The sequence below is a fragment of the Plectrocnemia conspersa genome, unplaced genomic scaffold, assembly GCF_051122295.1.
Source record: "Plectrocnemia conspersa isolate PC_06_02 unplaced genomic scaffold, ASM5112229v1 ptg000006l, whole genome shotgun sequence".
NCBI lineage: Eukaryota > Metazoa > Arthropoda > Insecta > Trichoptera > Polycentropodidae > Plectrocnemia > Plectrocnemia conspersa.
Window position 1 is genome coordinate 9,880,131 of NW_028277170.1, and position 17,675 is coordinate 9,897,805.

General features: G+C 27.3%; 1 protein-coding gene across 1 annotated transcript in view; it reads left to right on the top strand.

Annotated features, from left to right (window-relative positions):
- Ddr (discoidin domain-containing receptor 2) overlaps positions 1 to 17,457 on the top strand; it is a 187,782-nt gene extending 170,325 nt beyond the window's left edge. The window contains exons 12-18 of the mRNA XM_088188380.1: positions 3,993 to 4,137; positions 5,468 to 6,200; positions 7,958 to 8,050; positions 9,750 to 9,903; positions 14,788 to 14,937; positions 15,038 to 15,049; positions 16,879 to 17,457. Of these exons, the coding sequence (XP_088044506.1) occupies positions 3,993 to 4,137; positions 5,468 to 6,200; positions 7,958 to 8,050; positions 9,750 to 9,903; positions 14,788 to 14,937; positions 15,038 to 15,049; positions 16,879 to 17,031 (1,440 nt within the window). The 3' untranslated portion in view covers positions 17,032 to 17,457. The remainder of the gene's footprint in view (positions 1 to 3,992; positions 4,138 to 5,467; positions 6,201 to 7,957; positions 8,051 to 9,749; positions 9,904 to 14,787; positions 14,938 to 15,037; positions 15,050 to 16,878) is intronic.
- Positions 17,458 to 17,675: the final 218 nt, after the last annotated feature.

The window sequence follows — 17,675 nt, forward strand, 5'->3', positions numbered from 1 at the left end:
ACAACTAGTCGTGAGATATTTTTTCAGAGAAGTTTTTTTTTATAAAAATTTTATGGCAAATTCTACCTTAGACTTTAATTTGTACCTTTTTGTTTCAAGTTTGTTATCGTTTCTTATACTTCTCTATGGTCTCCATATAATGAATATTATATGTTTAAGATAATTAGGAGCTTTATATTTGAATAGTTTAAAGATCCATCGTGCAACCTGATTTTTCTATGTCTAGCATTATTAATGCTGTACTTTTTTAATGTTAAAATACCAGAAATGTGTCTAATAAGCTTGTTAATAAACACATTTCTGTAAGTATTCAAGGATTAAAACATGGACAGCATAATGCCGCTTTAATTTTCATTAATCATTGTAGGTATAGAAAAGCGTATTTTTCCGCTTTCATATTGCACCTCATAAAATAATAATAATAAAAAACAACAAGCAGACTAATTTGATTTTATTTTCGTCGTTTCTTTTAGCAGTATACCTTTATCGTGTTAAATAATCGCCTTTAATAAATATTAAATAAAAAAATGACAGCTCAACATTAGGCGCATTTTAGGAGGTCCTCTCTTCGCTTCGGTGCCGTATTAACACTGACTAAATATTTATGCAGCCTTTGAGCTTTGCCGCCTTCCTTCCTTCTTCTGAGATATACTCACTAAAATCGCGATATTACCAGGACGATAAAGAGCTTCGGCGAAAAGGAAAGATAAATAAAAAAACGCGAATCCTTTTGATCAGGCCCTTTTCAATAAAGGGATTAATGGAGTGAAACTTGATAGCAAATTATCTACGATTGTTGTTTCTTTTTTTCTGTTGTTCCTTCTTTTTCTCTTCGATTTTTCAGTTTCTCAGGTTGTAATCCTTGAAATGTGACACGGCCGATAAAACCTTTTCATCTGATAAAATTCAATCGATTAAAAACCAGTGTATGAATTTTTATTAAATTTACATAAATATATTTTAAAATTTAACAATAAATAATTTGCACATATGTACATTTATGAGCTGATAAAACTTATTCATGTATTTAAATATTCACTAAGAAAAACATTAAAACATCTTAAAGTAAATAAATATATGTATAATTATTTGCAAGATACAGTAAAAAATGTATGTTGGGACTATTCATAGACGTCTTAACAATAAATAAATCCTTCTGGCAAAGATCACATGAAATAGGATAAATGTGTATCAAAATGAATTAAGGCATTATTTTAAAATATCAATTTAGTTATTCCAGAATAAATTTAATTTTTGTATAAGGACCAAGAAATCATTTATACAATAATGTTTGTTTTTATATTAATGATTTAAAATCAATTGCTTTCTAAGGATTTAACTTTTTTCACATCTCGGTTTAATTTTATAATTTTATTAGCAAAAAATATAAAAGGCAGAATATTCCGATAGTCCCTTTTTCACATTGTGTGTATTTTGAATTCTTTTCCGTCTTAGAAGAGTGGCATGGGTCTAAATATTATATATAGTAGTCAGATGAAGAAAGGTCTAGAGAATAATTTGGTTGAGATAAAAGCTTCCAGCCAAGTTCATTGATTTTGTCGAGAGTCAATTTTAATAAATGAGCACGTGAATTGTCGTGTTGTAGAACTATTCGACTTTTGGGGTTTTAGGGTGTAAGAGTTTCATAATGTCCATAGTACGACTGACTGATAAAACTAAGACTAAAAAGAACGTTATTCAATATAGGAATACCACAGCTATGAATTGCTTTAGTTAATAAATATGTCTCACAACAATTTTAAACATCTTTAATGTTTATTTATTTTTTTCCATATACGACCCTGTTGAATTATTTTAAATTCATAAATATGTTTTCGATACATTATTTTAACATAGAAACTATACAGAAGAACACATAAAATAGGCGTTTTTAATTGTAGCTAAAAATACAAAAGCTTTTGGAAACGAAAAACTAAGGGTTGCAAACCTCAAACAGACTTTTCGTGCTTGATCGTTCGACAAAAGGAAAAAAATATAGCTTTTGTTCTACTTTTAAAACAAGTGTGTTATATTTTATTTAATTTGTTTGTAACTATTTAGATCGTCATTTACAATTTGATTATTTTATTTATATAATAAGTTTTCCCTGGGTGCATATGTATGCTTTAGGCGCTAACGAAGCGGGCTTGATTCTGTATTTCAGACGTTGACCTGGAACATGGTAGCGAAGAGAGAAGCAGCAGCTTCTGCGATATTCGATTGTCTAAAATTAGACCAATCTCCCTAAAGCCCCATTCATAAAAAAAATTGTTTTCTGTCCTTTCCGGTGAAATAGGCAATTGCGAACGGCCTGAATGGTGTCCTTTCTTAAGGCGTTTGAGATGGATACTTTATTTCGATTCATGACAAGTACTTTGACTTAATTTTCAAAAAAGGTTTTCTCACGATGGTAGCCTATTTTACAAAAAAGTGCTATTTTATCTTGGACGTTTGAAACTCTTCTTTTAATATAAAATATGGACTAGTTCTGTCATCTTTTCTGGTTTCCTCAATGGAATAAAAAAAAATTTCGTGCACCAAAAAATAAATATTATACATACATTATTTTTTTTTTAAATTCTATTGATGATTATATAATGTATATATCCTTAGTGTTAGGAAAATTAGTTATATTATCGAAATTAATTATTAAAAATAAATAAATTATTACAATCAGGGTTATTAGTTTATTAGCCCATATTTAGGTTTTCACTCTAATTTGATAATCAGTCATGTTTTTAGAATTCTTATCATTGCGGTCCTCAAATAATCTAAAAATATGTTTATGCAACTGTATTAAACGATTGTATGAAATGCTTTTTATATCGTAATGGATTTGTGTAAGCACAAGCGCATGCGCACACATACAAATAAAATGTTATAACCCTGTCATTTTAAGCCTCCATCATCAGCCACCACCCCACAATTCATAACTCGTTCTCCTTCGAGACGAAAAAGGGATTATTCCTCAATTATTTATAATCTTCTCAAGACTCCCCCAAGACACTTTTGTTATTCTTTCTTTTGTAAGACTTAAGTAAAGCAAAATCCCCGTTTGCGAAGAATATATTCATTCTTATTATTATACATCCAATGGGTTTATTTTATTCAGTTTTCGCGTTTCGCTCTTTGAACATCGTTTTCGCTTGTATTTTTCTTACTTCTTAGATTAAGTGCTTAATTCTTAAAACATATTTAATTGAAACAATTTTAGATTCATTCAAAAGGTAACTTTTTATTAAGATTTATAATGCTTGTAATATATCAATTTTATAGTGTCAATTTTTTTGAATGATATAAAACGCTCTGATATTTTTACAACAATTTTATCAGTAAAATCACGGGAATAGAATTTCACCAACGATTAAAAAAACGAATTTCTCGCCCATAAAATCTTTATTTTCAGATATTTCAGACACGTCAAAGACTTTTAAAATAAGACTCTGATTATTTAACATTGAATTCCAAAGAAATTAGTTTGAATGTTTTAAAATGAAATTATCTGTAGTGTAAAGAAAATATGGTGAATGAGGCAAAATTACTAAACATTATTCGTTAAAATTTACAAGAGTATTTAGTTAAGTATGAGTTTTCGCATTATTATGAAGTGTATTTATCAAGATAAAATGATTTATGGTTAATATTTTAAGCATAGTTTAAATTTCTTTATGATAGTTTAGGAAAAAAATGACTAATTATTATCCCAGAATATTAATATACATTTAACAATATCTTGAACAATCAGGACTCATAAATTTCTTATTGTTATTTATTGTATTGTATGTATGAAAGAAAAAATTAAGAGAAGAACAATAATTTATTCGTTAAACTATAAACAACAAAATATTAGAAAGATAATGCCTTATCATTAATTAGTTAAAATATAAATACAAATGTAAGTTTAATAGTACATTACCATAAAATTTGGATTAAGTAAGTACTTGATTTAAATACGATATAATTATATATATAATTTATGTTGTTTTTTTTAGCCCGTTTTTCAGACCAACAGAGATATAATTTTAGACGACGATAAGGATGAGGTCACTTATCATGAACCTTATCAAGTGACGATATATCGCCCACCAACACCCCCCCGATTAGCAATGTATCGGTCTCAATCACCTCAATATAGAAGTAAGATTTTTTATAAGAAATATATAAGTACGTGGTTTGAGGCTTGGTGCATATGAAATGGCTACTTTAAATTAACAAGAAACGGAAAATCATGATGTAAAAAAATATGCTATTTTACCTATAATAAATTTATTTATTTTTACATTGTTCGTTGAGCATATGGTAAATTATTTATAATTTTTATTTTATTTATCATTATCAACAAAGTTTCGCATGTCATTAAATAATGAAGCGATTGGGCAAATTTTAACGATTTTTAATGGGAACGTTTTAATTGTCATTAATTGAAAAAATTTACGCACATTAAAAACAACGAATATTTTATTCTATTATTATTTTTAGTTCATATGTACTTAAATAAAAGTTTGTACATATGATTTTAGTAAATAAAATAAAACTTTTTGTTTATTATATTTACAGGATAAATGCTTACTTTTTACTAGGTTATCGAACGATATACATATTATATGACAATCCAATTATTCAATAAATAATTTATTCTTAATCTTTATAGCTGCATATTAAATGATCTATTATGTGTTCAACAAAAGCCCTCTTTTACAAAGTCGGTTGCATTTCATTACTTTAATATTATTCTGCTTTCCTCGAATTTTCCAACCATAATTAGCGGTTCTTATTTTTTTCTGATGTGTCCAAAGAATTTAAGTATTATCTTCAGACAGTCAATACAGATAGTTCCTTTTAAACAATATATTTTCCTTTACAATAATCCTAAGAAATGAATAAGTTGTCGTTGTAAAGTTTAAAAGCTTTACAGTCATAGCATCTCGACAATACTCTCATATCTCTCTATAATATAAAGTTTTGTAATAATATTTTTAGCCCAAATGTATAAATAATTTTTATTATTGAAAAGACGATTGCTTCTTTGTATTACGTATCTGTATATCTTATGCTTTTAATTTGATATGTTTATTTCTAAATATAACTACCTTTTTTGCAACTATATACTCAGCAGATAAAAGCATAAGCAAAAATATGTATTTTTGTCATATACCTTTTTTGATATGGTATTTTGAGATTACTTTTCTGTTAAGAATAATATTTGATTTAATATATAAATACAATTTAGAGAAGCTTTTATACATAATCGTATTTTTGTACCCATATTAAAAAAATAGAAAACATTTCATAAGCAACATCTCATTTTTCGTACTGTAAACATTTTTTTATACATAAAAAACCTGATTTTAAATATATAAATTTTTAGTAAGCTCTTAATTAATATATTAAAAAGAAACGTTTTTTTTTTTAAATATATTAAATATATCTCACTTTACAATGATTTTAAACAATCATATAATTCCAGATGTCGCCCAAATAACAGTCCATGAATACGACTATCATCCAAATCAACTTACAAATAGGGAAATGGATCAACCTGAAAGACCACCGCCGCCTTCTTTTTTACCACCGCCTCTGCCAGAGCTCAACATGCCTGAGTTGGATCTTCCAGTGCATATTTATGACTCTCCGATATTTCCACCGAGATTGTCCATCGGCCCTGAGCAGTTTTACGAGAGCATCAACAGTCCGTCTGCCACCCCGCCACCCACCGTGCCTTTGATCACGGCCAACACAATCAAAAAGCTAGAGATCCTGCCCAAGATCAAGCGCTATTCCAAGGAGTACGATGACACTGAAGAGGATGAAGGCTTTGTTAGTGACGACACAATTAAGTTTCCTTGGAAGTGTATGAAGATCCTGCATCCGATAGGAGACGGTCAGTTCGGAGTGATCTACATGGCCGAAATTACATCCAAGCCGGTCAATATCAAATGCGCTCCAGGCGAGTTGGTGGCTGTTTTGACGCTCAGACCCGACTGTACTCCCTTGACCAAACAGAGATTCAACCAAGACATCAAGCGTTTGTCGCGACTAAGAAACCCCAACATTGGAAGAATATTAGGATGCTCTCGAGATGATGAAAAACCTTTTTGCGTAGTTATGGAGCAACTCTTTGCTGGCGATTTAAACGAATTTTTGCAGAATAGAGTCCCAGACATGAGCACCAGGACCAGCCGGCAGAGACCATCTATCAGGTATTTACGTTTTATTTGAATAATATAAAGCACTCTAATTAAAGTTTTTCTTACTGCAATTTAATTATTTGTTTAAATTTTATTAAGCACATCGTGACATAATATATATATTATTACAATACATACAAAAAATACCATATTCAAAAATATTAAAATAATCACTTACTATTAAAATTCAATTAAATGAACCAGACTAGCTCCTCAAACCTGACATCAAATATATCAATGTGTAAAGCCAGCGTATTCAGGAGCCGGACGGCAACAGCCATAGGCGAGTCGGCTAGTGTGAACGTTCTGGCTTCAACGGCCATTAAAAGAGGATTCGATCGTGATTCTCGAAGATGTTTCAATACCTTAAACTATACATTTTGATAAATAGTTTCATTGTCAACAGCACTCCTTAGTAGTTTAAAAATATGCTTAGCGACAAACAATTTCTGAAAGAAAGTTGTATGTTGCTTAGCATATCTTTCCGAGATACAAGAACGGATAATAACCAAATACTCTTATATATCTCAACTATCTTTTTTAAGCTCTTTTTATTAGGATGAAGTTGTTTCTGATTAAAGAATCCTACAAACTCAAGTGTCATTAATACATAAATAACTGATAGATCATCAAGAAAAAACGTTCTCCTCATAACAATCTGAGAATCACTCTGTTTTTCTATAAAAATAGTCTACAATAGATCGAATGTATCAAAACAATTTTAAATAATCAAACCTAATATGAGAATGAGAGAACAGATTTTACAATAACGAACTCGCTAACACGTACCCAAAACATTTATAAATGTAGATTATTCAATAAATAAAAATCATAAAAATATTAAAACAACCATCCCATAAATTTCGATCACTCACGTGTTTTTTGTCATACCTAATTATTTTTATTATTTTTATTCAATTTTATCATTTGCGTGGGGTGATATTTATTTTTTAATAATAATGTAAATCAACATTTAATTATTTGGCAATTAGGTATATTTGTATATATTATACCTAATTTATCTCTAAGCTTACTACTGCTACAATACTTTTAATTTTTTTTATTGAAATTAATGTCATTATTGGCGGCATCGTTTGAAGACAAATTAAAACTAGGTGAAAAAACTTTAAAGTTTTAATGGTCTTAGGAACGGAATTCATAGATTAAGATAACATTTTAAAGATATTATTTTCTTAACTCGCTGCGCCATTGAAATTACGTTAATTTTTTTCATTGTAACATATGTCTGCCGCCACATTTTCGTAATAAACAACCACAATTTTTATTAATTTTCTATGATGTAAGTCACACGAACTCTTCACTTTTGCCATTTTATGTTATTCGTTGTTTTTATTGGTTATTAAAATATGCTGTTTGTCATTTGCTATAAGGTTGGCATTACTAGCTAATTCACGGTTGATTTTTTAACAACCAATTAAGACACTTCTATTCGACTCATTTGAATAATATTTATCTATTGTATAGAAATGAAGTAAATTTATTTTTAGAGTAATCTAAAGTAGAAAAAAATCTGTATTTATTTATAATCTTCGATTTAATATTTTAAATTTTAAAATAAATTTATTCTACCAATAGCAAAAAAAAAATATTTATTTAAGTGCACATGGTGCATTTATTTCACTAAAATAAAATTACTTTGTAATATATAAAAATTAAATGATGTCCATATTTTCACGTACAATATTTATCTATAGTATTTATTTTTCAGCGACAAAGGTTTGTATTTTAATACAATTGTATATTTTTAGCGTTGGTTGTTTACTCCACATGGCAAAGCAAATCGCTAGTGGCATGATGTATTTAGAATCTATTAAATTCGTACACAAGGACCTGGCAACTAGGTAAGGAGATTTAAATTATTTTAAACAAACTTACACAAACACAATTTCTTACATATGATTTGTACATACATTTATATATAAGCATTATAAATATAATATTTGGATTTATCTTGGTTTGATTTACAAGTCCAATCTTGACGTATGAAAAGTTGACTTAAAACACACACACATGAATATTTGCGATTTATATCTATGATTTGCTAGCGTTTTTGAATTGCGCAAGTGTTTTAAAAAGTGTATGACTTAATCCGAAATTGCTGCAAACTCTGTTTGCAACCATTGCATTTCATAATAGTATACTATATACCTTTCTTATCTGGACCATGCCAAGCGCGCACTTCTTCGCTCAGAGTCACTACTTGATTTCTCTTGGGTGAAAATATATTTAGAAGGTCCGTTGTCTATTCTAAAACCCTTGAAAGTGTCCTCTCGGCTCTATTTCATTTAAGCCATGCTCATACACTTTGCTAAATATCTTCAAACAACTTGCTATTGAAGCGTAACGCTTCAGATAAGTTAACTTTGTGTATATCATATTTATATATTATTGAATTAATAAATATACATAATGTAATTTTGATGTTTCTATCCATTTTTCACGTATATTAAAAACATTATCTGCGATGATTTGAAAAAATATTCATGTAGGTAATTATAAGGCATGAATATTTTTGATTAACTAAGATTTTATTAAATAATAAACTAAACATATGATTAGAAAAAAACATTTGACAAAATTAAAAATTGGGGTTTAAACATATAGCTATTTAATCTTTGAATCAAAAAATCAGAAAATACAAATAATAATTATTGTATAGCTAATTTATTAAAAAGGTGTTTTTATGTTTGAGCATACACCTAATATAATATTAATATTTAATCAAAGTCTAAGTTTAGATGATTTAAAAGAATTAAAAGAAAAAAAATGAAATTCGAACATATTATTTTACATATAGTCTCATTTCTTTGTAAAAAATATTATTTTATGGAAAAAAAAAACAAGATTTAATAAATTAGATTCTATATACATTTTATTTTATTTTAAGTTTGCAGTAAAAGTATGTTTTTTAAAACATGGACTTTATATATGAAGTAATCCCGAAATAAATGTCGTTTTTTTAATGAATCAAAAAAAATCACTTTTAAATGTTTATTTTTATTTTAAAAATGATTTTATTTTTTATTTTTTTAATAACTTAGAAGAGCATTTTATAAGAAAATCGTTCAGTGGTATTTTTTTATGATAAAAAATTTTAAGTTTACCCTATAACGTTAAAAGGGTCTTTAATGCTATGATAGGAATTATACTTTTTATAAGATGAAGTGTATTGAATGTGACATAAGCTTTTCAAAAATCAAAATTATCATTTTACTAATTACCGACGCTGATGCTTATATATATCTTAAAATTTTATTTAATCAAATTTCTATACATTTTATTACTAATACGAATGAGCAAATCAAATTTATTACAGTTGTACATAAAAATTATATTATTTTTGCGATTCTATATATATATAATATAATATGGAATTTTTCTATATTAATTAAAGCGCTATGTATTTTAATTAAATAAAATGCTTGCGATAAGTGTATCTATGGTATAAATATGTGTATTAAAATCATGTGTACACTTCTGTTCAAATTTAATGGAAATACCACGTTTCCTCGTTTTTTACTTGGGTATTTTTCCGCACAGGAACTGTTTGATCGGAGGATCTTATACTGTAAAGGTTGGAAATACTGGCATCGGAAAACTGCGCTACCCTCATCACTACTATGTCGTAGATAGGAAGTCTGGCCCGCCATCTCCGATGCCAATTCGCTGGATGTCCTGGGAGAGTGTTTATTTGGTAAGTTTCCATCGATCGAGCTGTGTATGAATATGTACCAATATATGTACATACATAAGTATATAAGTATTAATCTAAAGATTTTGGTTATACAATGTAAGAGACATATATCTATGGATACTGGTATATGCTATTGTACAGCATATCAGATTTATTTTTACACCGAAATATATTTTAGTGACAAACCCTTTGTTAATTTTTGACTAGATATTATGTGATATTTTTACCCGCATATGTAAATATTTTTGGTAGTTCATCATTTATGGAATCTTAGCTTTTCCGACGCACATTGTTTTTATAAGCATTTCCTTTTATTCATTTCATAATAATATTACAAACGATAGTTGTTTCAACTTAGTTCCTTTCGGTAAGGCGTGAGCTAATACATAGTAGTGGGACAAAAAATCTTTTATAAAGAAATTGTGAAATGTGAAAATGTAACCTTTGCATAAAAATTATTGCCAGGCATTCGTGCTAAAATAAATATTTATATACGCTAAACTCTTGATTAGCCTGCTTAATGTTGTGAAGGAAGCACACGAATGATTTAAACTATCAATTTTATTTGGTTTTTAGATATTTATAAAATATTTACAATGAAGCTTTTGTGAATCCCTCAATACGTTTTTAATATAATAAAGAGATATTATATCGTTATATTCCAATCCCTTTTAGTCAATGAATGCCAGTAAAGTTTTAACAAAAATCAGTGCCATATTGCGACTATTAAAATACTTAGTATATTTTTAACCTATATTTTCCTGTGTTAAGTAATACTAAAAATAATATCTGGATCATTCAAGTATGAAAGTCTCGGATGATTTGGATCGTGATCAAGCTACTCCTTGGTGTATTTTGAATATATCACTTGCCTCAGTCTCTTTAGAATCCTAAAGATCTATGTATTTCCACGTTAAGAAGAATCTTTCAACATGATCGAAAGAGTGTTACTGGCTTTACTTCTGACCAAGATTGTGCTATTCTATGTATAGCATCCAATATCGTCATTTTACTTCTTCCAAAACAAAAGTTTAAAAAATACTAGCACGGTAAAGCCGTTTCATTAATATAATAACACCTTGGTTCATGACTTAAATTAAACTAAAATTTTTGCAACCCTCGGACCGTCGTTCGTTTTTAATATACTTTCATTTCGATGAGAAGAAGCATTATAAATTAGCAATAGTTTTTTTTTGTGACAAACCTTATTTTTTATATAATATCTAATTTCAGAAACCCATTAAATCAATTTTAAAGATATTTTATCTATTTATAAGATTTTTGGCTTCTTTAGTCATTAGGAGTTTCATTTAATAAGTAATTAATAAATTTTCGCCACGCATGACTAATGATTTCAAAATTAAAAAAAAAATTAAAAATATTTAAATCACGCATAATTTGCGCTTAGATAAATATAAGTATACTGTATATACTTTTTGTTTTAACTGGAAAGTTATATTAATTTAACTGGTAAATAGGCGTTAACATTATATTATTTTAAAAAAAATAAGTATAAATAATATATTTTTTGAGTTCTTTAAAATTATTTTTATGCTAATAATATTATTAATAATATATCTAATGTTTTATTTTATGGTATATATTAGTACTAGATAAATCGACGGCAATTTGTAAATTAAATTATAAAATAGAAGAAAAGGCAGTTGAATTCAATTTATATGTAAAATATATTTCTTTATGACAAAATAGGCCAGAAAACTATAGAGATAAAATAAAGTTTCATATCTCAATTTGTTTGATTTTGTGGTAATAATTTGTATTTTTTTTATCCTTGATCAATTTAATTCATATATCATTTTTAAATTAATATTTTTGGGTTTTGGAATGAATCAATTAAGGTTTTTTTTACTTCTTATATAAAAAAGGATCTAATAAACGAGTTTTTGAATACGAGAACGTTTCCAGACAATTTATGCTTGTAAGCCAAGATTAAACTGTATAATTCTAATATACAGTTGAACCTTGTCTATAAGATGTCTATAAGATATAAATTAATCTTTTGACTTAAATTTTTTTATGTATAGTTCTTCATAAAATTCAATAATGACGATCTTACATATTCCTATAATAATTTTAAAACTTATTTTAATTGACATATAAGGTTAATTTATTTATTTTTCGCAATTGGTAGCTGTATTTTAAATTTTACAAAATAGCGTTTATAATTGTAAAAATCACACAATATTTTACCAGTTTATTTAACTTTTTTTAGAAATATATATTTTTGCAAGCGCGATATGTATATGAGGCTATATTTACAGTTAATGCATTAATTGATTATGCCTTGCTTTTTAAAATAAGGTTTTTTTATTTTTATTGTAAATTATTTTATTAATAATATATTCTCTATGTATAATTCAACATCTACGTCCAATCAAAGACTATGTGTTTATGTTTACTAATAGTTGCTTCAGATGCTTGCAAGTCCGGCCTAAAGGAAATTGCAATATGGGGGATGTGTTATCACAAACCGCAATTTGGCCTCGTGCCGAGCGTTGGCGACGTCTGATGTAGATTAAATCCCTCATATTAGTCATTAGTCGGCAGCGTGTGTGTAATACGTGTAATGTGCCTAGTTATCGCTGCTATAAATGCAAAACTTTAAAATAAATCCAACTTTTGGCAAATCGACCCTTGCGACACTTAATCGGTTGGCTTAATAACCTACATACATTTAATATACAATATTAATGTACACATTATTACGAAGCTACAAATCAATGTTTGATAGTGTATTGTTATGATGTTGTATTTACAAAAGAAAATATTTTATTTATTTATATTCTAGTGCATTCAGCATTTATTTTATTCATAGAAATAATGAGTGCAAACTTAAAAAATAAATTTTCTATAATGACTTGTCAATTATGTGTTTATTTAAGAATAAGGATGTTTTGGTTTGTGTTAAATAACCATTTAAAAAAATCTATTGATTAAACATAACGTACATAGTAAATCTATAATTGTAATCTTAACAAAAAGATATTAGTAATTTTTTAACAGTCTATGTTAGATAATTGTAATAAGCTAATTTACACATTAATATTTGTATGATAAAGAAAAACAGTATATTTTCATACCAACTTATTTTTTTTTACAAAAAATTGCAAAAAAAATATGTATATTTTCATAACAATCTAATTTTTTTTTAGAAAAAAAAATGGAGCACACAAAAATTACATACAACAAAAATTACCAACACATTAATATATTTTTTTTATAATTTTTTAGCTATATACAGATAAGATAATTTCGAAATAATTGTCGCTTTTTAAATTAAACAGAAAAAAAAAACTTTTTAATATTTATTTTTATTTTATTGACTCAAAATATAATTTTCTTCTAAATATTCTCTAGACATTCTCCTATTTCTAGGAGACACTCTCCTATCTCTTCTCCATTCTCATTTTTCTAGACATTCTCCTATCTCTAGGTCATTTTTTTAATTCCATTAGCATAAAATGTGGAATGTTTTGATTCAAAATATTCCGATAGCCCCCTTTTCACAGCATCCGTATTCTGGATTCCTTCTTCCGTTTAGGAAGAGTTGCAATAAATGTAAAATAAATGGTAGTCGGAAGGAGTAAGGTCTGGATAATAAGGTGTAAAGTTCCTTGATTTTATCGAGAGTCAATTTAGCCAAAAGGGTATTATCGTATTGTACAATTATTCGTACACTGTTAACGACAGCAGGCTTCTTTTAAATTCTTTGTGCGAATGATCCAGCTGATAATAATATACGCTTGCTGTTATTGTAAGACCAGGTTTAGTTTCATAATGCAGAATCCCTTTGCAATCCCACTATACACATTAAATACCTTTTAACAGTGAGTCCAGGCTCGAGGTTAGTTTTGCTACTTGATTTTATGATAACCAATTTATTTTACTACAATTGTTACCAGATAATCGATAAAAGAAGACACAGTTTCAAGATCCAAAAGATCTTGGCATGGGATCAATAATTGTCTCCAAGTCTTCCCAATCCACTTAAGTGTATATGGACTGTTAAATTGAACTGGTTTAGTTTCTCGACTCGAGTTTCTCACATCCAGAAATAATATTGAATTCGTAATATCTTGTTTAATTTTTTTAACCGTCGGTAATTTTACCTAATATCTAATGAATCACCTACCACTTTATAAAAGTTCTTAGTGGTCATTGTTGTTGATTATTTAAAAAAAAAACATTTTACGTGTAAATTAGTATAAATTGTTTACTTAGTAACAATTCCATCTTTTGTGGTGAAATGTTTTTTTTTTTAATATTGCAATGTGAAGTTCAGATCTGCAGTTAAACTGATATCACAAAATAAGTAGCAGCGGCCAATGTACGACTGACTGTTAAAACGGAATTTTTGAAATTATTGTTTTGGCAATTTTCGTTAGCACAATAATCACCGAACCTCCTTTTTAATATTGTGTGTCTCTTTAATGTTGTTTGTTAAATATAATGTTTAAAATAATGTACTTAAAATTAACAGGATCTCCTTTAAAAATTTTGCAAGGCTGTGTGTTAAAAAATAAAATTGTTTAATGTTACACTTTGTCATAATTAAATTATTTATAATTATTTTATTTCAAATTATACAATGTAAATTTTATTTCTCGTTAAGCTTTCTACAAATAAAAGGCGTCTGGTTTATTTTTATTAGTGTTAATATTAAATATAAGATAAATTTATTCTTATTATTTTTGATTTTTCATACATAAAGTTTACTACTTATACAAAAAATAATATTCATAAAATGCCTGAATTGCAATCCGTTTTTATTGTGGTATTTTAAAATTTTGGCAGGCGTTTGTTTTAATGCATAATTTTAAAATCTTGTACAAGTAAATATGTGGAATAATTACTTGTGTCTAGGATAAATTCTCGTCGAGAAGCGATTCTTGGGCTTTCGGTGTTACTTTGTGGGAGATAATGACCTACGGACGCATACAGCCATTCGAAGAACTTTCCAATATGATGGTGATTGAAAATCTTAAGCAGCTCTACCATGGAACAGCTGAACAGGTACTTTTTCTCATTTTGTTGTATTATATAAAAATATATAAAATTGCATAAATAAAATATTATATGTATATATTTTTTTTTTAAATTATCAATCGTTAAGGGCTCATTGCAAGTATGTATATATTTTATAATATTATAATGTGCATGTACAAGAATTTAAATAATGTATGTTTGTTTAATAGTAATTAGGAGTTTAAAAGATATTTAGAGATTTAAATATTTATATTAAAAATAATTTAAAGACGATCGTAAAATTTATCATTTTTATTGATGTAAATATTTTCTTAAGTTTAGGGCTAGACTTTTTATTTAAAATATAATATTATTCCTGAAAGTACAGTATTCCTTAATGTACACTCTTAACCGGGTAACTGAAAAACACCGAGAAGCTGAACTATAAATTTTTATTTATTTTTAAAATATCTATTTCTTATTTACAATACAGATTATTTTTTTTTTATTTATTAAGAAAATCTGCGATTCTCATATACTTTTTAAAATATCTCAATAAATTTCGAATCAGTACGAATTTTTTTAAGAGTTACTACTTTTGGTCGATGTAATCCAGTAAAGTTTCATGCCGTCTTGTGACTAATGCAATTGCTTGTATCTTTGTCACTTTTATTTTCACTATCCTTTTTCATCTATTTGAGTGACAATATAATTAATATACGCATTCAAGTATTAAGATTCTGGATAATTTTAATTGCGGTTAAATTACTCGATGCTTATTGGTCGACACTATCAAAGAATTTAAAATTTTTCGTTATTCGTTTAACTCAGTCTCTTCAGAATTTAATAAATATACTTTAACGTTTGGAAAAATATTTTTTCACGATCGAACATGTGTTACTGGCTTTACTTTTTACCGAGATTGTGCTATTTCATGTATCCAAAGCATCCAAAGTCATAATTTTTTTCCAAAAATTAAACAAGTAATAGTCTTCTTCAGCTTGAGTTTTAAGAAGACTAGCATGGTAAAGTTGTTTCATTGATAAAATAACAGATTTGTTCATGGGTTGAATTAAATTTGGAACATTAGGCGATACAAATTTTTCAACCATTAGACTGTTCTTCGTTTTCAAAATTCTTTCATTCGAATAAGAATTGATTAACATTACTGATTTCTGTGGAAACATTTTACTTTTATAAATAATCTCTTACTCCAGAAACCTGTTTATTTTATACCAATTTTCAAAGATTTATCTGTAAATCCATGCTTTATTCTATTTATAATAATAAAAAATAAGATCCCCCCTTCCTCCCTAAAATGATATAGGTTTTTTGCTTTTCCTAGCATGAAACATAACATCAAAGCACGACACACTGTTTCATATGTCACAGTAGACGCCCATTCTCATGAAAAAAAAATATTTTTTTTAAGCGCTGCTAATCTGCAATTTGATAATTGAGAGTGCTTTGTAGTTATATTTAAAGAACTGTGATACAATTCAACAAATAATAAAAAAATAGTATTTTTTTAATATTTTAGCAGAAAAAAAATTTTAGAATACATTTACTATACAGATCTTAATAAATTTGTAATTAGCACAAAAATGTTTCTGTGTAATTTTAAATGAAATACGAAAACTAGGTATAAATTAAAAACCGACTAAGTCTCATTGAATGTATACTTATATTTTAATTAAATTAACTTCACAAAAAAAGTTTCTGGATTAAGTAGCATGAATAATGGAAATATTGAATATTTGCCAATAATATATAAAGGATACTCAATTTGAGTAAGATTTGGCATTATCTAAAGAGTTGATAATAAGCGTTAAAGTAGACATGGATCATTTAGCTTTAATCCGCAAACTTAATGCTCTATAAATCTAAGTTTATTTTTATTTGTTATACAAAATAACTGGCTCAACGTTGGATACGTCGATTATTAGATTAACACAATTAAATAAATTAAAAATATTTAAAAAATGACAGATTACGCTCACAAATCCTCTGCACTGCCCGAGAGACGTGTATGAAATGATGCTGGACTGCTGGAAGAAAAATGAATCGGCCAGACCAAACTTCGCAGAGATTCACGAATATTTAGAAGCCAAAAGCTACGAATTTTCCATGATAATGAACTAAACGACGAATACAAGCAACTGAAGAAATGGAAAAGCAAACACACAATACGGACTGAGCATTACACTTTGTCTATTTCTTTCTTACGATTTGTTTGCTCCGATTTGTTATTATTATTATAAAAAAATATTAATCACTTCCCGAGTGACTTGTTAACTAGTATTTCCAATTTTTTTGTGATATGTAATACTTAAACGCATTATTATATGAATGTGTGATAACATGCGCATGATTTTAGTATTTTAAGCTATTTGGGTATAAAAATATATTTTGTTGTAACTCATTATAAGAACGAGTTATTTTTATATAAAAAATTGTTATAGACACACATAAATAGTATACATAAAGTATCAAACTCATAATAACGGCCATACTTTTTGACTTAAAAATCAGCATTAATTTTTATTTTAAAAAATATTATACTATATTCTATTTTTATACCATCATGTATTTATGGTAGCTCTATATATTATATATATAAATAAAAACATTTTAGCTCATTTTCCTATCATTGCATTATCAATAAATATACTAAAGCATTAAATAATAATATCATTTAAAACTATTACATTTTATTTAGAGTACCAGAAATTTAATACAGATATAGTATTTGCCATTGACAATCACATCGTTTGGCATAATAAAAC